Raw genomic sequence first — 23,589 nt, forward strand, 5'->3', positions numbered from 1 at the left:
GTCCAGTTTGACTGATGTACATAGCAGAAGGGCATTGCTGGCATATATTACATTGGTGGACGTGCAGGTGAATGAACCGGTGATGGTGTGGCTGATCTGGTTAGGTCCTGTGATGGTGTCGCTGGTGTAGATATGTGGGCAGAGCTGGATCGAGGTTTGTTGCATGGACTGGTTCCTGAGTTAGAGTTACTGTGGTGCGGTGTTAGTTATTGGGTGAGATATTTGCTTCAGGCTAGCGGTTGTCTTTGGGCAGGACTGGCCTCCCACCCAAGCCTGTGAAAGTGAGGGTCATGTCCAGGATGGGTTGTCATCACTGATGAGCGTTGGAGAGGTTAGTGGGGATTGTATGTTATGGCACTGGAGTTCTGTTGGTTCTTTCTTGGGCTTGTCTTGCAGTAGGAGCTTCTGGGTCACGTTGGTCTGTATCTGTTTTCTTATTCCTGTCGGTGTACTGTAGTTTGAGAATGCTTTGGTGAAGTTTTTGTAGGTGTTGTCCTGTGCTGAGGGGTTGGATCAGATGTGGTTGTACCTCAGTGCTTGGCTGAGACAATGGATCCTGTGGTGTGTCCGGGATGGAAGCTGGAGCTGAAGGTGGCTAGTGGTCGGTGGTTTTCAGTATAGGTGGTGTTAACGTGACCATAACTATTTGCACCGTAGTGTCTAGGAAAGTCGCTCTCATGTGAATGGTCCAGGCTGAGGTTGATGGTGGGATGCAAGCTTTTGAAATGTGGTGGATTTTTCCAGAGTCTCCCTCCCATGTAGATGATGAAGATGTCATCAATGTAGCATAGGTAGAGAAGGGGCGTGAGTGGACGAGAGCTGAGGAAGCGTTGTTCTAGGTCAGCCATAAAAATGTTGGCATATTGTGGGGCCATGTGGGTACCCATAGCAGTGCCACTGGTCTGGAAGTATATATTGTCATCAAATTTGAAATAGTTGTGTGTGAGGATAAAGTCACAGAGCTCAGCAACCAGTTGTGCTGTGGCATCATCAGGGATACTGTTCCTGACAGCTTGCATTCCATCAGTGTGTGGGATGTTTGTGTAGAGAGCCTCTACATCCATGGTGGCTAGGATGGGGTTTTTCTGGAAGGTCACCAATGCATTGTAGTTTTCTCAGGAAACCCTCACTTAAAGTCATCCCGGTTAATGTTGCTTCACTGTTACACTGCTGATCAATTAGAGAACATGCTCGTTTAAAATTGCACAATGCTCCCTTATAACTGTTTGGCAGCTGCCCCTGCTTTGTTCACTGCTTGCAGAAAGAGCAGCCCATTGGAGCTAGCTGGTGGGGGCTTGGAACCAGGGTGGACTGGCAGCCCCCACATCAGCTCCCAACTCTTCTAAGTTCCCTGTGCCGCAGCCACCCAGCAGGCTATCAATTGCTAGGCAGTTCAGCTGTCCCTCCCCCACTGCCATGTGCTGCTCCTGTCCTCTGCCTTGGAGCTGCTCCCTGGAGCCTCCTCCTTCCTGTGCAGGGAGGGAGAAAAGGGGGGGCTAAGGTCAGGGTGTCCCCCTCCCTCCTGCTCCTGCAACCCATTTACCCCATCTCCACAGAGCAGGTGGGGGACCCGACAGGGCTCAGGACCGAGAGAGCTTACTTGCAGCAGCTTCTGTCTCAACTTGCTGATCTACTTAAAAAGGCAGTGTACTTAGAGTGGGGTCAGCGTACTTAAAAGGGCAATGTGCATCTCTCTCTCTCTCTCTCTCTCTCTCACAGGGTGTGTCTGTCTGTCTCTGTCTGCCATGCTGTCTCCCTTCCCTCCATTCGTGCTGCCTTGAAGAGTGTGAGGCTATATTAACAACAATGGGTTAACCCTTGAGGGCTCAGCCAGTGCTAGTTTATCATTTAGTAGTAAGGCATTCCCTGAGAAATATCCCACCCTCTTCCACCCTCTGACTTCACCGTCTCAACCAAGCTTCACAATCATCATTGATGTGTACAAAAAGTCGCATTTTTCAGGAACATAATTACAACGTTAAGTGAGGAGTTACTGTAAAACATTGCCACAGCATTGTCCTTCAGGTCTTGACCACCTTGCCCTTCAGGTGATGCAGGAAAGCCTGGCAAGCCAAGCGAACCATTCTGAGCTCTCTGACATTTATGTGGAGGGATCAACTGTCCCGCGACCAACAACCTTGCTGAGATCACAGAGGTGGGCTCCCCAACCCAGATCTGAAGCATAGGAGCCTTGAGTGGCCGATGAGGACGGGGTCGCAAAGGAAACTCTCTCTAAGATTGAGTCAGGATCTGACCATCACTTCACGGATGACCAGATGTGACTTGGTACCATGACTACCCGGTCCAGAACGTGTCTGTTGGGGCGTAGACCGACGTCAACCATGCTTGCAGAGGCTGGAAATGAAGCCACGCATGCGCACCACGTAAGTGTACGTTGCTATGTGGCCCAACAGCTTTCGGCACATGCATGCAGTGGTGAGAGGGTAGGCCATCACACGAGCTATCAAGTCAGCTATAGCTTGGAAACGGCATTCTGAGAGGAAAACTCTGGCTTGTGTGGAGTCGAGTATCGCTCCTATGAACTCTATACACTGCACTGGGGTCAGGGTTGATTTCTTTTCATTTATCAACAGACCCAACTCATGACAGGTGGATCGTACCGGATTGAGGCTCCTTTGCACCTGGTCCCAAGATTTTCCCTTGATGATCCAGTCGTTGAAATATAGATAGACCTGAATGCCTCAGATAAGTGGCCACTGGTGCCATACCCTTTGTAAATACTCTCAGGGTTGATTAGAGGCCGAAGGTAGCACCATACATTGGAAATGGTGCTGACCCACCACAAAATGGAGGAATCATCTGTGCCCTGGTAAGATGGAAATATGAAAGTATGCATCCTTCAAATCAAGGGTGGTGTACCAATTTCCTGGATCCAGGGAGGGGATGTTGGAGGCCAGGGAGACCACGTTGCATGGTCTTGAGATATCTGTTGAGATGCTGCAGGTCCAAAATGGGTCTTAAGCCCCCTTTCAGGATTAGGAAATAGTGGGAGTAAAATTCTTTCCCCCTTCAAGTCTTGAGGCATCTCCTCCACTGCCCCCATTCCTAGAAGGTTCTCCACCTCCTGAACGAGGAGTTGCTTGTGAGAAGGGTCCTGAAAAAGGAAAGGAGAAGGGGGAGTGGGAGGGAGGAGGGAGTTGAGAACTGCAGGGTGTAGCCCAAAGATGATATACTGAGCACCCAATAGTCTGAGGTTATTTGTGACCATGCCAACCGGAAGGGACACAAATGGTTGAGATAAGAATTGGATGGTGGATCCTGGAGTCTGACTGGGGCACTGTCCTTGTGCACACCCTCAAAATGCCTGTCTCAGGCCCCCTTGGTGCCTCACAGGGCCGGGCTGGGCAGGTGAATGGGAGGAAGAGGGGCAACTTTGAAGGCACTTTGCTGAGAAGGCCTCCAGGACCTGGGTGGCAGAAGAGGACGGAACTGCTTTCTTGATGCCTGCAGTGTGTGGAGGCATCAAGAAAGCAGTTCCGTACTTTTCTGCCACCTAGGTCCTGGAGGCCTCCTCAGCAAAGTGCCTTCAAAGTTGCCCCTCTTCCTCCCATTCACCTGCCCAGCCCGGCCCTGTGAGACACCAAGGGGGCCTAAGACAGGCATTTTGAGGGCGCGCACAAGGACAGCGGCCTCAGAGTGGCTTGGGAGTCTTTCAGACCATGCAGTCTCTCATCCATTTGCTCCAAGAAGAGCCCCTTGCCTTCAAATGGAAGGTCCTGAATGGAGGACTGCATCTCCTGGAATAAACCTGAGGATTGAAGCCAGGAACTGTGCCTCATTACCGTAGTAGAGGCAATGACTCTTGAAGCTGAATTGGCTGCATCCCAGGCCATCTAGTGGGAGCCCCTAGCCACCCCTTTGCCCTCTTCCAGGATGGTCACAAACTCCTGGCCAAGGTCCTGTGGCAAAGCATCCTTAAACTTGTTGAGGGAATCCCATAGATTAAAGTTATACCTCCCCAATAGGACCTGGTTGTTGGACACCCTAAACTGGAGACTAGCTGTCTAATAAATGTTTCTTCCAAAAAGGTCCAATCCCTTGACATTCTTGTTTTTAGGCATGGCACTCACCTGCCCCTGCCTGCCCCTTTCATTGGCCACCGATACAAGCACCAACCTGGGGGGTGCGTGGGTGTAGAGATATTCAAACCCCTTAGCAGGAGCATAATATTTCTTTTTGGCCTGATTGGAGGTGAGTGGAATGGATGAAGGGGTTTGTCACAGTACCTTAGCCATCTTTAGAACACCCTCATGGACTAGCAGTCCAAGCCGTGCTGGTGTTGCCGCTGTTAGCATGTCAAAAAGGGTGTCTGATTGTTCTGCCAGTTCCTCGGCCTCCAAGCCCTAGTTAGAAGCCACTCTTTTAAGAAGAGCTTGGTGCTCTTTGAAGTCATCAGCAGGGCGGGCATGTGAGGGGCCTCAGACAACAACAGCACCATGGGGGAAGGAGCTGGGGCACTTTCCCCCACTGGGGAGGGCTCCCTTGACATTGGCACCTTATCCTCCAACCCCATGTTGGAGTCTGCGTTGTGTTCGAAGCCCAATACCAGTGGTTGCTTGTCCGAAGCAGCCAGGGAGTAGTATGAATATGACACCAGCATCATTAGCATGCCCCAAGGGTTCCAATAGGGCCAGTGGCCTTGCTGCCATACAGCCAGAGCCAGTGCTGCGCTGGTCTCCGGAGCCAAAAGAGATCGGTGCCTCTTTGGTGAGGGGCTAAACTCCCACTCAAACCAATCACTTTCCAGGGACCAAGGTGAGGCTGAGGAGGCTTGCAACTGTCGGCTCACTTTAGGAGCGGGGGACCAGTGCCTGGAAGTCAGTGACCAATGCCTCATTGGGGAACGGTGCCATGGCAACAGGGACCAGTGCTGTGGCAGCAAGTGGTCTCGCACTGGCAGAGACTGATGTGTTGAAGACCATCTAGGGGACGGAGACCTGTGTCAGGGCATCGACTGGTAGGAGGTGGGTCGGTACCAGGAATTGAGAGACTGATGCCTTGATGTGGGGGATTGCGAGCGTAGTGCCAGAGATATGCGCCATCTGTCCAGAGACCAAGGTTCCAGAGCTGGGAGTCACAGTTGTGGAGTCAGGGAATGGATGCCTCTGCTCTGGGGACTGATGATGCTCCACTCCCCTTTGAAGCAGTCCCATGGCTGGCCTGCCCATGGATTGGGGAGCCTTAGTAGAATCTGTTGCAGGTCGCAGAGTGGGCAGTACTGGAATGGCTATTAGGTCCCTAGCCATCTGGAAGACACTAAGAGGTGCCAGAGTCCCCTGCTGTACCCAGGAGTCGAAGGCAGATCCCCGGCTGGGCTGCAGGTGTCCAGCCGGAGAGATACCCCCTTGGAGCTCCAGGTGGCCATGAGGCCTGAAATTGGTCCTTTGCTGATCACCTCCTTCCCCTCTTTACTCTGTGCCGAAGAGCCACGCTGCTTTTTCGGGCAATTCTTGGGTACCAGCGAGGGCAAACGGTGCCAGGCAGAACTCACGTCCAGCAGGGCGCTCCACACCCACACCAATGTACTGGGAGTTGAATCGGAGCGGGATGGTTCCGACACTGGGTGAAGTGCAGTCTCCGTGAGGAGGGCCTTTAGGTGAATGTCAGCCCAGGACTCAAAAAGAGTGGGAAAGTTCTCACAGATTTTGCACTTCTCCTTTATGTGTGACTCTCCCAGGCACTTTAAGCAGCTGCTATGGGGGTCACTAATAGGCATAATCCTGTTGCAAGTTGAGCAGGGTTTGAAGCCTGGAGACTAGGGCATGCTCCGCCTTGGGGCAAAGTCCCTGCTGAAACTCTAACTCACTAACACTTAACACTTAATCACTAAGTACTAACAACTATATAGAAAGAGACAGTCTATAGGCTGTTAGAAACCACAATCCACCTGCAAGACAAGAGGAAGGCTCTCTGACCAATCATCATTTGTGGTAAGAAGGAACTGAGAGGCATAGGGCTGGTAGCACCTCATATACTGGTGCACGAGCGCGGCACTCTAGAGGGTGCCAGAGCCAGCCCTATGGATACCGCTAAGGCAAAAAATTCCGACAACTGTGCATGTGGGCAAGCACACACTTAGAATGGAATCAGATGAACAAGCACTTGAAGAATAACAACAAGTTCTGCACCATCTGCTTACAGGACTTGTGCACAGATTTCTCAAACCATCACAACGAGCAACATCTCATGATTTCTGATTGGTTTTATGGACTCTATGTATAACTCTAATTCTCAGTGTGTACAAAATTAGCCATTTGCTAATAGAGAGGTTGTCACATCTGGAAGCAGCTACAAAACAATCAAAAATGTCATTAATATGGAATGACTTTGCCTTGGCAATATAATGGATATGCTAAAGAGATTGGCCAAGATGAAGAAAACTGGTTCTTCTTCCCAGGTTGTCTGCCGGGCCCTGGTCGGATCAGTGGAAATCCCTCAGCAGTAAAGGAGTAACAAAGTATAAGAACTTGCTTTTAAAAACTCAAACTTTGGGACATTTCAGGAAACAGGGACATGCATTCTGAGCTAGAACAAATCTTTTGACTGCTAGACCTGAACAAGCTAAGGAGAGCTTGTTGCAGAGACAGAGAAATGGACCTGAAGGTTGACCAGGAGGTGAGGAGGGTTTGGGGACCCTGCAAGGACTGACTAAAACCCAAGTGGGCTCTTGGAGTGGTGAGGACACTGAAGGGACAGTTATTCTGTGCGGATTTTGTTATTTTTGCATGGATCTGTAAGTCTGGATGTTTTCTCTATGAATAAAATGTGTGTATGTGTTTAAGGGACTACTTTTCAAAGCCTCTGGATTCATTGTCATAACTGTTATACATTGCTGAAGGGTTAAACAGTGAACAAGTTTATCTATAACGGTGGAGCTCTGGGAAATAGTGTGCTTAAGCTCCTGGAGAGGCCTCGGATGGGGGGATGTTCAGCACTGGTGTTGGGGATTAAAGCAGCTGGACCACAGGTTCTCACTTCCTAGAAGTGATACCAGACAGGGAGTCTGCACTCTGGGCATAAGCCTGGAAGCCAAAGCCAAGCACCTGGCCACTACCCAGACTGAGTGCACTTAGAAGCATCCTGGATCCAGTATTTGGATCCAACCACAGCAGCTTCGTGAATGTCCAGAAAGGTCTATGACACTGGTTTAGTCAGAGGCTTGTCCTCTCAAATTCTAAAAAGACAAATTCAGGCAAAGAAGCATATTACACACTGTATTTGTCATTATTTGTCGTGCAGTACTATTAGACCATGAAAACAAAAATATTAAAACAGCAAATAATGAAGAAAAACAAAAAACAAAGTGTGCAACATAAAACCCATAAAAAGTAAATGAAAAAGAAGAACCAATTAAAGCTCCCTACCCCACATACAAACAAAAGAAACCTACTTCAAAGCCTTAAACACACACACACACAAACACATGCTATTTCAAAATTTCTCCACGTGCACACACACTAATATACAGATACACAAACATATTTACACCTTTACCCAGAATACTTTTATCAATTCAGATCTTAAGAGATATAGAAGAAATAGAAGAGGTCAAGAGATGTGTGAAAAAGAGCTAGGGGTATGGAAGACTTTTATATGAAGAGTGACAGAAAAGCTGAGCTTCTTCATTTTAGAGAAGAAACAAATAAAAAGAGACATGATAGAGTTAAATAAGAATGCATGATTAGTCTGTGGAACTCGTTGCCACAATTTAGAACTGAAGGCAAGAACTTAGAAGAATTCAAAAAGTTTTAGCCTCTCATATCAATTTCCACTACTGAATCATTAGTATTGTTTAATTTTTCTTCTGGCAGTGAACATCATGTATTATGTACTTTCCAAGAGTTTGCATTAAAAAAAACAAACACACAAACAAAAACAAATAAAACAGAGATGGAGATAACTTGGCATGACAAATACACTGTTTTGGTTTTTTAAAAGATAAATAGATAATTTCAAAATGCTCACACACTATCCATAGTCAGTCAGTTCATTTCTCGTATGCATCATGACATAAGAGGGTCTTTAGAAAGATATGAATATGCAGAGGGTATTGGCTTTGCAGAGTGAGTGAGAAAGGGCATTATATGCACAAAGAGGCCCTGTATTAGAATGTGCAGAAGTACTTCTGGAAGAAGCAGATAAAAAAGGTGTTCGGCACCTTTCTCTGAAACAATGAGAGGCCACGATCAGAGGGTGAATACAGGACTAGATGAGCCAGTAGTCTAGTCCAGTATGTCCATTGCTGCACTTCCTCCTGTGCAAGAAAAGATCAAATCTAGCCTTCAACTCATCTTTCTAAGATACAAGCTGTTAAAATAGATGCTGAAATGCAATGTTGCTAGTATTTTACCAATGATTGATTAAGTCAGAGAACTGACAAACAGAAAGAGTTCTGGCCATAAAGACAATAGTCAAAACAATGCAAATTTTAAAAACTATTCTGTATGAATTTCATCTTTAGCGGAAGCAACCAGATGTTTTGTTGGAATCTGGAGGGGCTCAATGTTTTATTAAAACTAACGGATTTTTGCTGATGGTCTCACATCAGAGTTTAGACTTTTGTTTACTGCAGTTTGAGATAGGAGCAAAGTTGAGCTAAAGAATTAACTAAAATGCCAAAGAATGGATTAATTTTATTACTTGGTTACCAAAGAGTTACCAAAGAGTTTTTATGTTTATTTTCCCAGAGCAGATACTAACAGAACCCAAACCATCATGTTGATAAGGAAAATGAGTAAGGAGAAAAAATAAATAAAAACAGAGATTTTATATTTTGTGACAAAGTTCCTCCTCTACCTTGGTGGGTCCTGAGCTTATTGGCAGATTTGCTCACCTCAGTGATCTTTCCCACAGTCTGGATCAACTTCTCCTGTGTCTGATCAGGAGTTGGGAGGTTTGGCGGGAACCCGGGCCTGCCCTCTACTCCGGCTCCGGATTGTTGGGAGGTTTGGGGGGAACCCAGGCCCACCCTCTACTCCAGGTTCCAGCCCAGGGCCCTGTGGATTGGAGCTGTCTATAGTGCCTCCTATAACAGCTGCATGACAGCTACAACTCCCTGGGCTACTTCCCCATGGCCTCCTCCGAACACCTTCTTTATCCTCACTACAGGACCTTCCTCCTGGCATCCGATAACACTTGTACTCCTTAGGCCTCCAGCAGCACACCCACACCTCTCACATACTTCCTCTCCTCTGGCTCCCCACTTCCTGACTGGAGTGAGCTCCTTTTTAAACCCAGGTGCCCTGATTTGCCTGCCTTGATTGGCTACAGGGGGTCTAATCAGTCTGTCTACCTTAACTGGTTCTAGCAGGTTCCTGGTTACTCTAGTGCAGCCCCTGCTCTGGTCACTCAGGGAACAGAAAACTACTCATCCAGTGACCAGTATATTTGCTCTCTACCAGACTCCTGTACCCTACTGGTCTGGGTCTGTCACAATTTAAAGAAGATTTGTGTTTAATGTATATTATTCATTAATAACAAATTCCATAAGCAGTACTAAAAGGCTTAAATTCTTCAAAGGCTCAAATAAAAACAATAGTTTTGGTCTCCGAATTCTTTTTGAAGCCTCAAGGAGTCTTTGCAATGGATTTTCTGAAGTAAATTTTTGGGGAAATAAAATAAAAGACATGAATACCCTGCACAGAAAGTTTTATCCTTCTGACAGTTTTTAGAGGAAGAACAACACTGAAGGGCTTTTAGTGGCAGAGCCTAGCCTGTAGCAGTGGCTTTCAAGATTGGCATTCCTCTAAAGTTCCAAGGAGACATTGCCAACTCATTGTCTAAGGCCTTCTCTACACTACCAAGTTTTGTTGACAAAAGGCAGTTTTTTGTTGACAAAAGGCACTGTGATGCAACTTTTGTTGGCAAAAATGCCCTGCTTTGAAGACAAAATACAACCATCCTGAGAGACAAATCTTTTTCCTATAAATTTCTGTCGACAAAGTGCCAGTGTAGACCTACACATCATTGTATTGCTTTAATTGGCCTCCAGGAGATGTCCCACAAAGCCCATCATGACTGCTTTGGTCAGCAGTTTGAACTCCACTGCCCTGCAGCCAGGTAAACAACCATCTGCCCTTACCCCTTAGAAGCACTGGGAATTTTTGAAATTCCATTTCCTCTTTGCTCAGTGTGGAGCATATTCCCAGGTGATCATGATAGGTTATTGCAGAAAATGGTCTCCCGCTTGGACCACTGTGTGGCTGCTAGATCTGATCAGCATATGGAGAGAGGAAGCTGTGCAGTCACAGCTGCGCTTGAGCCATAGGAATTGGGATATGGGCACACTTCTTGTGTGAGAAGAGCTATGATCAGTATATGCTGCAGTGCAGAGCAAAGATAAGGTAGCTGAGGCAGGTGTATCATAAGGTGAAGGAGGCAAACTGTCTCTCCGGTGCTGCACCTAAGACCTGCCGGTTCTATAAGAAGGTGGACACTATCCTCAGTGGCGACCCCACCTCCACTGCCGAGCCCCGCGGATACTTCGGTGGGCCTGGAGGCAGTGGAAAGAGGACCTAACCTGGAGGATGAAATCACTGATGAAGAGGTAGAGTTAGATGATGTGGTGCTCCCGGTGGGTTCGCCCCATGGGGCAGGCAGCCAGGAACTGTTCACCACTCCAGAAGTGTACAGCCAGTCTCAGCAGTTACTCTCCAGTGAGCAAGAAGCAGGAGAGGAGACACCTGGTAAATGGCTGTGGCTTGTGTACTGTGGAGGTGGGTTCAGGGTATAGAAATGTGGAAGGCTGGCTCTGTTTCTGTGAGCTAGACATTTCCCTATGTAGCTAATCAGTACGGCAGAACAGAGTGTTGATGTACGTTGAGATCTCATGGGAATCCTCCAGCACGATCTCCAGGAAAGCTTCCTGGAGGTACTTGGAAATCCTCTGCTGAAGGTTCTTTGGCAGAGCAGCTTTGTTCTTTCCCCCATTGTAGGAAACTTTCCCACACCGTTTGGCAATTACTTGTGCGGGGAACAAAGTGGCACACAAGTGAGCAGCAGAGGGAGTAGGGTGGAAGCCAGAAGCATGTAGTAGATGTACCTTCATTTCCCTGCTTACCCTTGGCCATGAGATGTCTTCTAGAATGACCCCCGCCTCTAGAAAAGTGTGGGAGAATTTTAGAACTTTTCCCCCAGTTCCTTACAGAGTGAGTGCTCTTTTCCCCATATGAAGCCCCCTCCCCTCTGCCAACACTCACCATGCTTTGGGTGTTCGCAGAGCTTGTGCTTGCCCAGGATCAGTGAGAAAGTGATTGTTATGTTGCAAAGAGAGTATTTTACTGAAATGGTTCAATGCTGTGCATGAATTTAACAATCATGCTTCTGTGCATTGTTCCTTGGGCTTCGGCAAATGCGGCCTTCAGAAACACCCCACGCACGCTGGCCAAGCGTCTCCACCAGATAAGGAAGTGCCCAAGACGGAGCAAAGAAGACATGTTCTGGGAGGTACTGTACTCCTTCAATGCAGACAAAAGGGAATGCAAGGAGTACTGGGAAGATGAAAGGCAGGACAGAAAAGAAAATCAGGAATTTGTTCAGGACGCTACTGAGCAGGTGATTAAAGTGGAGGAGCAAACGCAAATGCTGAAGTCCTTAATAATGCTGCAGACCAAGCAGATCCATGCCCACCCTTCCCTGCAGCACATTCAGAATTCTTTTCCATGTCCCTCTCTCCCCCAACGCGGACTGGACAGTCCTTTCCACTTTCTATGACTTCTAGTTTTCCCCTTCACTCCACCCCTCACACAACTTTCATAATGAGAGCTGGACCTACACACAACTCTGAAAGTCTGCCCTTCCCTGCTACCTCCTTTCCCACAAGCATCTTTGTATGTTTGTGTGTTTCTGTGTGCTGTTTCTTGTGCAATAATAACAAAAATTTTGAATGGTAACTTATCTTTATTTGTTTTCTACAAACTGAGATAGTAGGCACTGCCAATACATAAACAGGCAGTTTATTCATGGGCTTGCAGGAATGTAAGGCTCCAAATGTCACCATTACTTCCTAGGAAAACTACATGTAATGTAACATTGCAGCACCAATCACAGATATATACATTACTGGTTCTCATTTTTAAAGTGTTGCCTCAAAGCCTCCCTGATTCGAATTGCCCCCCTCTGTGCTTCTCTGATAGCCTTGGTATCTGGCTACTCAAAATCAGCAGCCAAGCAATCTGTCTCAACACTCCACCCTGTCCAAACCTTTCACCCTTAGCTTCACAAAGATTATGCAATGCACAACATGCAGCTATGACTATGGGAATATTATTCTCATTAAGGTCTAATCTGCCAAAAAGGCATTGCCAGTGCGCCTTTAATCTGTCATGTGGCATCTATTCAGCCTGTTGTTGAACCACTCCTTACTGCTATCCAGGTTTCCAGTGTAAGGTGTCATGAACCACAATTGAAAGGGGTACACTGGGTCTCCCAAGATTATAATAGACATTTCAACATCCCCCACTGTAATCTTCTGGTTGGGAAAGAAAGTCCCCGCTTGTAGCTTTCTAAGCAGGCCAATGTTCCTGAAGATGTGTGTGTCACGCACCTTCCCGGACCGCCCCGCATTGATGTCAGTGAAACGCCCAAGGTGATCCACAAGTGCCTGCAACACCATGGAGAAGTACCCCTTCCTATTGATGTACTCTGTTGCAAGGTAGTCTGATGCCAAAATTGGAATATGTGTGCCATCTATCACACCTCCACAGTTAGGAAAACCCATTTCTGCAAAGCCATCCTCTATTTCACACACATTTCCCAGAGTCAGCAGGATGTGATTAATTGCCCTGCACACTTGCATTAACGCAACCCCAATGGTCGACTTCCCGACTCCAAAATGATTTGCGAATGACCAGTAGCAGTCTAGAGTTGCCAGCTTCCATGCATTAATTGCCATACACTTTTCCACTGATAGGGCAGCTCTCATTCTGGTGTCCCTGTGCCACAGTGCTGGGGCGAGTTCCGCACAGAATTGCAAGAAGGTGGCTTTCCGCATTTGAAAGTTCTGTAGCCATTGCTCGTCATCCCACACCTGCATGATTATATGATCCCACCATTTAGTGCTTGTTTCGCCAGTCCAAAAGCAATGGTCCACCCTCTGCAGCTGTTCTGTGAATGCCAAGAGCAATCAAAAGTTGCTCCTATCCATATCCTACAGCATGTTAGGTGACTGGGAGTCTTCTTCACTTAGGAACTTCGCTATTAACTGCATTGCCATCCACGATGTCTTCATGACAGTAACAGAGCATAGGATAGCAGTCCAAGATCCATCCTTCTCACAAAGATGCTGCGGTGCACAGCAAAGAAGGGCCGTTGAAAAATGCCATGAAAAAAAGCTGAAAGCCCATGGAGTCCTGGGACTGACAGCAATGCATTATGGGACATTGAGCCTGGTCCCACGATGTGCCGCGATCCACTCTGCCTTCCCACAACACCTACCAACAGAAGCTGTCGAACTGAACTGTGGGTTGGGTACCCACAGTGCTCACACTGTTGATGATAGTGCCCTTACTGTGGATATGCTCTGCTGACAAAGAGAGCGAGTGTGAACATGACATTCCGATTTTTATTATGCCGATTTTTAAGTGTCGACATCACTTTTATCAACAAAACTTGGCAGTGCAGATAAGGCTTATGATCTGTGGCACTGCCTGTGACAAGGAAAGGACTAGTTATTATTAAAGTGATTCATTCCAGTTCTTTTGATTTGGATAACATGCTCTTTGATCTTGTTCCAGATGTGTGAAATTCAACAGTAGCTTTCTGCAGAGAATATTTATTATTAGAGAATCTTTGTCATTTCAGGGTGATCACTAGAAAGCATTTTCAATTGCAAAACTTGAATGTGATCCATATCTAAGCTGAAAGAGGAGATCACACTTACAAATTAAAATTGACTAGCACTGTATGTTAAAAAAAACATGAAATACATATATATATCTGTTCATATTTTACCTGAAAAATCAACAGCACAAACGCCATACTGGTGATAGCCCTTTAATACTGACAGTGGTTTGATTGTCTCTGTATCCCAAATGTGTATTGAGGAATCCCGACCAACCTAAAACATAAAGGATGTTAGGCATTCTTTTGCATCTTGCAGTTGGTGATCACTTAAAGCGGTTTACTATACAATCAAAAATCTCTAACTAGGCTAATTTGTTTGCTTAATCTCAAACATACTTTTTACCCAGATTACAAATATTATCAATATAAGTATAAATTCTTTACTGAGAATTTGGTGAGCTGTCTAGTTAATAATCATTTGTTTTTATCTATACCAACACAGTTTCTTAGCTAGGTTCACTAATTAACTCAAAATATTCTCTCAAAATCAAGCCATAAATTCTTGACATGAGAACAAAGCTTTTGAAAGAAGATGTTTATCAGAAAATATGCCTGTGAAAAAGTATTAAATGATGATAAATGGATGTGAGTTTTCAGTTTGTAGTCAGAGAAAAGGCTTGATTTCAGAGATGCTGTCTAACAAAAAGAGGCAAGATTGATAAAATAGCATCTTATTGTAAATAAAAGCACTGCAATTTTGAGCATACATATAGAATTCAGACATATTATCATACAAAACAGTCTAAACTGGAAATCCAGAATATGAGAAAATTTGTTTTTGACAGCTACCTTGAACAATATAAAAAAATGTTACATGTATTCAGTTTTTTTTCTATATGTTATCTTACAGTTGAAACATAATATAATGTTGATTTTAAAAAAACAAAAATATTAATTTATTCATGCTTATTTGAGTGTTAGTCAGTTATAAACTCAGTCAGTTGTCAAATTTGATCAAATATATCTAATTGGAAAAAAGTAGGGCTGCTGATTAATTGCAGTTAACTCACGTGATTAACCAAAAAAAACCAACCTGTGATTAAAAAAATTAATTGCAAATAATCGCACTTTTAAACAATAGAATACCAACTGAAATTTATTAAATATTTTTGGATGTTTTTCTACATTTTAAAATATATTGATTTAAATCACAATACAGAATACAAAGTTTACAGTGCTCATTTTATATTGCTATTTTTTATTACAAATATTTGCACTGTAAAAATGATAAAAGAAATAGTATTTTTCAATTCACTTCATACAAGAACTGTAGTGCAATCTCTCTGTCGTGAAAATATAACTTACAAATGTAGATTTTTTTTTGTTACATAACTGCATTTAAAAACAAAACAGTGTAAAACGTTAGCGCCTACAAGTCCATTCAGTCCTATTTCTTGTTCAGCAATTTGCTAAGATAAACAAGTTTGTTTACATTTCTGGGAGATAATGCTGCCAGTTTCTTATTTACAATGTCACCTAACAGTGAGAACAAGCGTTCACATGGCACTTTTGTAGCTGGCTTTGCAAGGTATTTACATGCCAGATATGCTAAACATTCATATGCCCCTTCATGCTTCGGCCACCATTCCAGAGAACACGCTTCCATGCCGATGATGCTCATTAAAAAAATAATGCATTAAGTTTGTGACTGAACTCCTGGGGGGAGAATTGTATGTCTTCTACTCTGTTTTACTCAAATTCTGCTATAAATTTCATGTATCGCTGGGCAGCCGTGTTAATCTATAGCCACAAAAACAACAAGGAATCCGGTGGAACCTTAAAGACTAACAGAAAGTAGGTTTTTTACCCACAAAAACTTATGCCCGAATAAATCTGTTGGCCTTTAAGGTGCTACCAGACTTCTTGTTGTTTTTGTATATTTCATGTTATAGCAGTCTAGGATGATGACTCAGCAAATTGTAATTTTAAGAACACTTTCACAGAAGATTGGTACCTTCTTTGCGTTTTGTCAAATGTGAGATTTCTAAAGACAGATAAAGCATTTGACCCAAGGTTTAAGAATCTGAAGTGCCTTCCCAAATCTGAGAGAGACGAGGAGTGGAGCATGCTTTCAGAAGTCTTAAAAGAGCAACACTCCAATGCGGAAACTACAGAACCCGAACCACCAAAACAAAAATCAACCTTTGGCTGGTGACATCTGACTCAGGTGATGAAAATGAACACGCATCGGCCCGCTCTGCTTTGGATCGTTATCAAGCAGAACCCATCAGCATGGACGCATGTCTTCTTGAATGATGATTGAAGCATGAAGGGACATATGAATCTTTAGCGCATCTGGCACATCAATATCTTGCAATGCCGGCTACAACATTGCCATGCGAATGCCTGTTCTCACTTTCAGGTGACATTGTAAACAAGATGTGGAGAGTATTATCTGGTGCAAATTGAACCAAACTTCTTTGTCTGAGTGATTGGGTGAAGTAGGACTGAGTGGACTTGTAGATTCTAAAGTTTTACATTGTTTTATTTTTGAATTCAGTTATTTTTTGTATATAATTCTACATTTTCAAGTTCAACTTTCATTATAAAGAGACTGCACTACAGTACTTGTATTAGGTGAACTGAAAAACACTATTTCTTTTGCTTTTTACAGTGCAAATATTTGTAATAAAAATATAAAGTGAGCATGTACACTTGTAATTGAAATCAATATATTTTAAAATGTAGAAAACATCCAAAAATATTTAAATAAATGGTATTCTATTATTGTTTAACAGTGCGATTAATCGTGATTCATTTTTTTAATTGCGTGATTAATCGTGATTCATTTTTTTAATCACTTGGCAACCCTAGAGAAAAGCTGAGGTTCTCAATTTTTAGACCTCTCTCTGTCCCCAACACAATTTCAAAAATTCACCTGCATATTTGTAGACTGCAAATCCTAAATATGCATGTGTAAATTCACTAAAGTACTGTAACTTCAAATTTATAATGCATATAAACATGTATCCTACCTGGCCTGTTGCCACGTAGTCCTTTAAGGGATGAATAGCAAGGCAAAGAATGTCATCATCGTGACCTAGATAAAAGCGCTGTGTATTCTGCTGCCGATTGTATACTACGCCCACTGCTGCAACATGGTATACAATTTCACCAGTCTGAGTGTAAAATAGATTACTCCGACAATCACAACCTCTGTAACTAATAAGAAAAATAGTTTTTAGCTCAAGATCACAAGCATAGATGCTAAGTAGTTAACGATAGGAAAATAATCAGGACACATTCAATTCTTAAATTAGGTAACACCTTACAAATAATATACCAAGTACTACGTAGGAGTATTAAAATGCTTCACATCTCTATTCCCAAAGAATACCACTTTACAAACTTCAATTAATACGCAAAGATCATTACACCTATCCCTAACTTGAAAGAGAACGTTTATTAACAGTAATGCTTTACGAGAAGTTTAAAACAGGAAGTAAAGGACAATATTTTTTTCCAAATGAAACTGCAGGGGGAATTTAGCTAGACTGCATGCAATTGTACAGGTTGGAATTTGTCTGGAATACCAGGCTTAACATTTTCTTTCTACATCACAAGTGGCCAAGATCTTTGGGTGAATTTGTTCAGGAGTTTTCAGTTAAAATGATTTTTCAATGGAAAATGCATTTTATTTCAGGTTGGTTCAACCCAGATCAAAACATTTCAGTTCGTTGAACTGAGCTAAAATATTTTGTTTTGAGTCAGTTTAGTGTTCAACTGTACCTTCCTGTGGTACTGCAGTGCTTCATGCCTCATCCTCTCTTAAAGGCTAGGGTTTGGGGCTGGACTTCATCTCTCTTGAGGCACCATAGTTTCTATTTTGACCCAACTGTATGGTGCATCCTGGGAGTCATGTGACTGTGGCTGCACCACAGGAGATGTAGTCCAGTTGATAAGGAAAAATGAAAGCATGAGGCACCCAAAATACAACTCCCAGAAGGAAATGCAGCAGCACAGGCAGATACAGTTGTCCAAAAGACTCAAAATAAGGCATTTAATTTCAATGAACATGTCAAAACAAATCATTTTTACCATCTCAAAATCTAAATTTTTGGAACTTTTCTTTCAAAGATTTGGATATTTCAAATTTTTGTCCTGATTTGAAACAAAAACAAATACTGAAAAATTCGAATTTCTCACAGGACAGAAATTCTGCTTTTCATTTAGCGCTAGTCTTTGGTTTTGAGTGTAGCTCATGATTCAGTAGCTGGCCTTTTGGTTGACTTCTGGGTCATTATGGGCTCCATTACCACAATGCCGGAGTATTGTTTTGAGCCAGTAGTCAACCAAAGGGCCACCTATTGATTCATCCAGTACTGAGGAGTTGCAGTACCTGCGTTACTTCTTGCAGTATCAAGGAGTTTTTTGGAGTCTCTATCATTCAAGTAGTGAGCAAAAACTTACTTAGTCTGTGAAATCTAAGAGGATCACAGAACAAGATAATATGACTCCAGGCAGTGTATCAATGTCATGATCAGAAATAAAAATATCTTTACTGTAAGTACATACCAAAAAAATGACAAGAAGGATTTATCATGCCATCAGAACCCCAAAACATCTACTGTCTGGATCCTTCCCAATGTCAAAGATCATTTTGCCATCACCAATCTGATGGCTGGCTCCTCCCAGAGGAATTCCTCCTGACACCTATTCAAGGATGCCTTCCCTCTTCAATTTCTGATTCCAGAAACCCATTTTGACTCCTTTCCTTAGGCTGGCTCCATTGCTCTTTATCTAGCTTGGTAAGTATGCCATAGCCATCAATGTGCACAAGCATGGCTTTTACTACCATCATTATGCTGATGATCCACAAATCTACCCCTCTGTTGGTAAGTTATCTTCCTTCATCCAATGTAGTATCTTGGTCTGTCTTTCTGACATCTCTTTGTGGATGTCCACTTGGCATCTTAAGCTCAACGTAACCAAAACTGAGCACTTGACCTTTCCTCGCAAGTCCTTCCTACTCTCTATCACCATGGTCAACACTATCATCACCCCAGTCTTTCAGGCCCACAACCTCGGTGTCATTTTTCACTTGATCTTCTCACTGCATGCACATATTCAAGTCATTTATAAATCTTGCCTCTTTTTCTTAGACAGCATGTCTGAAATTAAGCCTTTTCTCTGACTACAAACTGAAAACTCACATCCTTTTATCATTTCATGCCTCCTCTATTACAACTTTTCTTCACTCTTCCAATCTATTTAGAATGCTGCTGCTGAAATAATCTTTGAGGTTTGTCACTCTGACCAAATCAACCTGCTCTTTAAGTCTCCTCCACTGGCTACTCATTCAGCTCCAAATCAAACACAAGCCTCTTGTTTTAAACTTTAAGGACATTCATAACTTAATCCCATTGTAGCTATCTGATCCAGTTACCAAGTGATCCACCAGCATTCCCAGCCTTTGTTTCCCAAAAGTTAGCTTCTCCATTAAATATCTCCATGCTTACTCCCATGACAGTTATCCGTAATTATGATTTAAGTTGGTATACTATAACATCAGAACGAATCTGTCTTATTTGAACCACTGACACTCATTACAGATAACACAGAGTGAGGCTACCTGCCTCATTGTAAGGTGACTATTCAGCAGGAGAGGCACATTCAGAAAATATGTAAAGCTCTTCTGTAAAGCAGACTTAAATATACAACTCAGAGCAACATATTGATTTATGTTTTGAGCATCCATTGCTCTCAAATACTTGTGAAATACACTTATATAACTTCATGAACAACTTTACATCTTCTGTAGATCCAATAAGGAGAGGTTATTTAACAGCAGTCACTATAGTTCTTGGAAAATACTGACTCTACATGTTCATGCTGTGGAGATGTGCTGTGGGGGAGAGGAGCCCAGCATCCCGCTGCTATGATAGTCCAGGCACTACAGAATCTTTTCTTTACACATGAAAGGGAGGGGGCTGATTGAAGCTCAGCCCCCAGTTGCTATGATGAAGATGGTTACCGGCCGTTCTGTCCCATCTACTGGGAGTGACCAGGAATCATTCCTGTTTTTAGCCAGCCGCCCCCCCCCCGGCCGGTCTCATCTCAGGCCAGCCAGGGATATTCAGCAGTTATCAAGCATTGGAGCACTCACAGGTTGATAACAAGAACGGTTACCAGTCCTACTGCACCATCTGCCATCGGGGAGGGAAAAGGAGCGAATACTGCGCTTCACTGCTGCAGCATCACGTCTACCAGCAGCATTCAGTAGACATAGGGTGACACTGAAAGAAGTCAAGAAATGATTTCTTTTCCTTTTCTTTCACGTGGCGAGGGGGCAGTAAATTGAGGAGCTATTCCCTGAACCACGGCAGACAATGTGTTTGACCCTACAGGCACTGGGAGCTCAGCCAAGAATGCAAATACTTTCCAGAGACTGCTGTGGACTGTCGGATAGCTGGAGTCCTCAGTAACCCATCCCTCCATGTGCGTCCATTTGAGTCTCTGGCTTCCCGTTACTCTTGTCACGCAGGATTGTGTAGCCTGGAGATTTTTTTCAAACGCTTTGGCATTTCGTCTTCTGTAACGGAGCTTTGATAGAACAGATTTGTTTCCCCATACAGCGATCAGATCCAGTATCTCCCGTACGGTCCATGCTGGAGCTCTTTTTGGATTTGGGACTGCATCGCCACACGTGCTGATCAGAGCTCCATGCTGGGCAAACAGGAAATGAAAATCTAAATTTTGCGGGGCTTTTCCTGTTTACCTTGCCACAGCATCCGAGTTCAGATTGCTGTCCAGAGCGGTCACAGTGGAGCACTGTGGGATACCGCCCGGAGGCCAATACCGTCGATTTGCGGCCACACTAACCCTAATCCGATATAGTAATACCGATTTTAGCGCTACTCCTCTCGTTGAGAAGGAGTACACAAACTGATTTAAAGAGCCCTTTATATTGATATAAAGGGCCTTGTGGTGTGGACGGGTACAGTGTTAAATCGGTTTAACACTGCTAAAATCGGTTTAAACGCGTAGTGTAGACCAGGCCAGAGGGAGGGCACTCTCCCTCGCTACAGTGTCCTAGTGCAAAACAGTTTAGAGATGGTTGGAAATTTGAACCAGGATTTGGTGAATCAGATTCAGTAATGGAACAATCCTACCCAGAGCACAGTCTCCTTCTATTTGTCAGACTCTGATATAAACAACTCCAATGAATGGTTTACAGTTGATGAATGATAACGTGGTCCAAAAGTGACTAGATGAAACTAAAGGAATCAAGCAGGAGGATCATCAAGATGAAACTCCAGAATCCGTGACCTAGAGAAGGATGAGTTGGATCTGGATTCTGAGAGACTCCTTGGGACCACTAAAGAAAAGCAGCCATACAAACTGGAGTATAGGTACAATATGTACCATAAACAAAGCACCACAAAATAAATGAACAGCTGCACTCTGAATTAGCTGAAGTTTCCAAATCATCTTCAAGTAATGCTTCAAGAATAACATACATAAGTGAGGTTATATGGAGGTGACAAAGGTATGGGTTGTGGTGACAGTCACTTGCAAAAGAAAAAAATAACCTCCTCATAAAATGGATATTTACAAAAACTGATTGCTTCTATCTTGGTATCTAGAACAAGCTGAAGAGCCAACATGATCCCAAATTTGTGAACACCAGGTTTCAAATTACATATTGATACTCAAACATGGGCATATCAATAAATGCCTTGTCCAAAGGTTATTAACAAACAATTGAATAAGACTGGTCCCAAAACCGATCCTTGAGGGATTCCACTAGTAACCTCTCTCCAGTCTGATACCTCACCTTTCAGCACAACCCACTGCCCTTTCCCTGTTAGCCAGTTCCTTATCCACTTTACAATTCTAGTACCAATCCCCATCTTCTCTAATTTAACAAATAATTTCCTTTGTGGTACTGTGTCAAATTCTTGACTGAAGTCCAAATATATTAGAACTACTGCATTTCCCTTATCTAAGAAATCAGTTATTTTTTCAAGAATGGAAATCAGATAGTCTGGCATGATCTACCTTTGGTATATCCATGTTACATTACATCCCCTGTACCATTCATTTAATTATTCTTTCCTGAATAATTTGTTCTAAAGCCTTGCATACTACTGAGATAAGATAACTAGAATTATAATTTTCCAGATCACTTCTTTTCCCTTTCTTAAATATAGATATCACATTAGTTATTCTCCAGTCAAATGGTACTACTTGTTAATAAAGAATTATTAAACATCCTTGCTACCAAACTAGCAAACCCATGTGCCAGTGCTTTCTGTATTCCATGATGAAAGTTATCCAATTCCCCTGATTTGAGCACATTAATTTCTACATTTTCCTTCCACCTTAGATGTGGTGATTTTCATTTCTAGCACTCATTTCCTTCAGCCATATTGCCTTCATGCGCATGTTCCATGTTAGCATCCTTATTGATAACTGAGGTCAAGTATTCATTTAGTTTTGGGGCTATACCTAGATTACCTTTAAACTCCTTCGCATCCACACAGCATAGCAGCCCAATCACACCCTTCATTATTCTCTTTTTATTCATATAACTAAAAAAACTTAATATTTATTTTAAGTTCCTTGGCAAGTGCTAATTCAGTTTGACTTATAGTAAATTTCACTGACATTTTCTAACCTCCACAATGTAGCTTTCTTTGCTGATCAACCCCTTTTTCCATTTCCTGTAGGGTCTCTATTTACTTTTAATAAACTTTTTGACGTGGTTATTCATCTAATTTGGTTTACAACTTTCCTTACAGGTTTTTTCCTTTCCTGGGGATGCCAATATCAGATAATTTTTGAATAACTGATTTGAAGAAATGTCATGCCTCCTACACATTTGAGTCCTTGAGCTGTTCAGTCCAGTTGACTTCTTTGATTAATTCCCTTAATTTCCCAAAGTCTGCTTTTTTCAAATAATTTCAGAAACCAACCCTAGAGGAAATCTCTAAAAGGTGTTTAGTGGCATTTAGAATGGAGAGCATTAATGTCTCATTTGACAAATTTGCACAGTACTGTCATGACCTTCGTCATGTGCATTTATCAAACCTCACAAAGCAGATTTTCATTCTGCCACAGAGTCATCGTTTGGTAGGAAGTGCAATATTAGTTGGTTTCCATACACTTCTGTAAAAATTTTACAAAGTTTTGTTTAATACAGGGAGGAAGTTATATTTCTGCCTATTATTCTAATGTAATAACTATAATATTTTTCTTAATTCCTTCCATTTCCTTTCTCTTAATAGAAATACTTTCAGTTATGAAAAGTAATGGGGAAAATTATTATTAATCCTGAAAAAATACTCAGATATAGCCCAGGTACAAGACTTCAATGAGTTTTAAAAATTTGGGAAGTATGAAGCATTACGCAGTTACTGAGTTTATTAGATGCAAAAAAGAAGTGAAACTGGGTATGAAGTTTCTTAAAAGGACAATTTTGAATTAAATTCCTAAATTAATATATTTACTTGTAAATTCTCCAAAAATTAGTTCTTTATTCAAAGAGTATATGCTGAATTTTGGGGAGAACATGCAGTATTTTTCTTAGATAACATGCTTTAAGTAGAAAACTCAACTCAGTCTTAACTACAAAGTCACTGGTAAAGCCAGAGAAAGAGAGACTCAGGCCACATCTACACTACGCGATAATATCGAATTAGCTAAAATCGGTTTCATAAAACTGATATTATAAATTCGATTTCACGCGGCCGCACTAGGCACAGTAATTCGGCGTTGTGCGTC

At 43.0% G+C, this 23,589-nt stretch overlaps 1 protein-coding gene across 2 annotated transcripts in view; it reads right to left on the reverse strand.

Moving 5' to 3' along the window:
• Positions 1-23,589, reverse strand: part of EML5 (EMAP like 5) — a 328,115-nt gene that overhangs the window by 157,282 nt on the left and 147,244 nt on the right. For both annotated transcript variants that reach the window (XM_075065608.1, XM_075065607.1), the window contains exons 14-15: positions 16,839-17,025; positions 13,972-14,077 (exon numbers count right to left, since the gene is read on the reverse strand). In XM_075065608.1, coding sequence (XP_074921709.1) covers positions 13,972-14,077; positions 16,839-17,025 — 293 coding nt within the window. The remainder of the gene's footprint in view (positions 1-13,971; positions 14,078-16,838; positions 17,026-23,589) is intronic.

This window comes from Chelonoidis abingdonii, chromosome 4, assembly GCF_003597395.2.
Source record: "Chelonoidis abingdonii isolate Lonesome George chromosome 4, CheloAbing_2.0, whole genome shotgun sequence".
In the NCBI taxonomy this organism is placed as follows: Eukaryota; Metazoa; Chordata; order Testudines; family Testudinidae; genus Chelonoidis; species Chelonoidis abingdonii.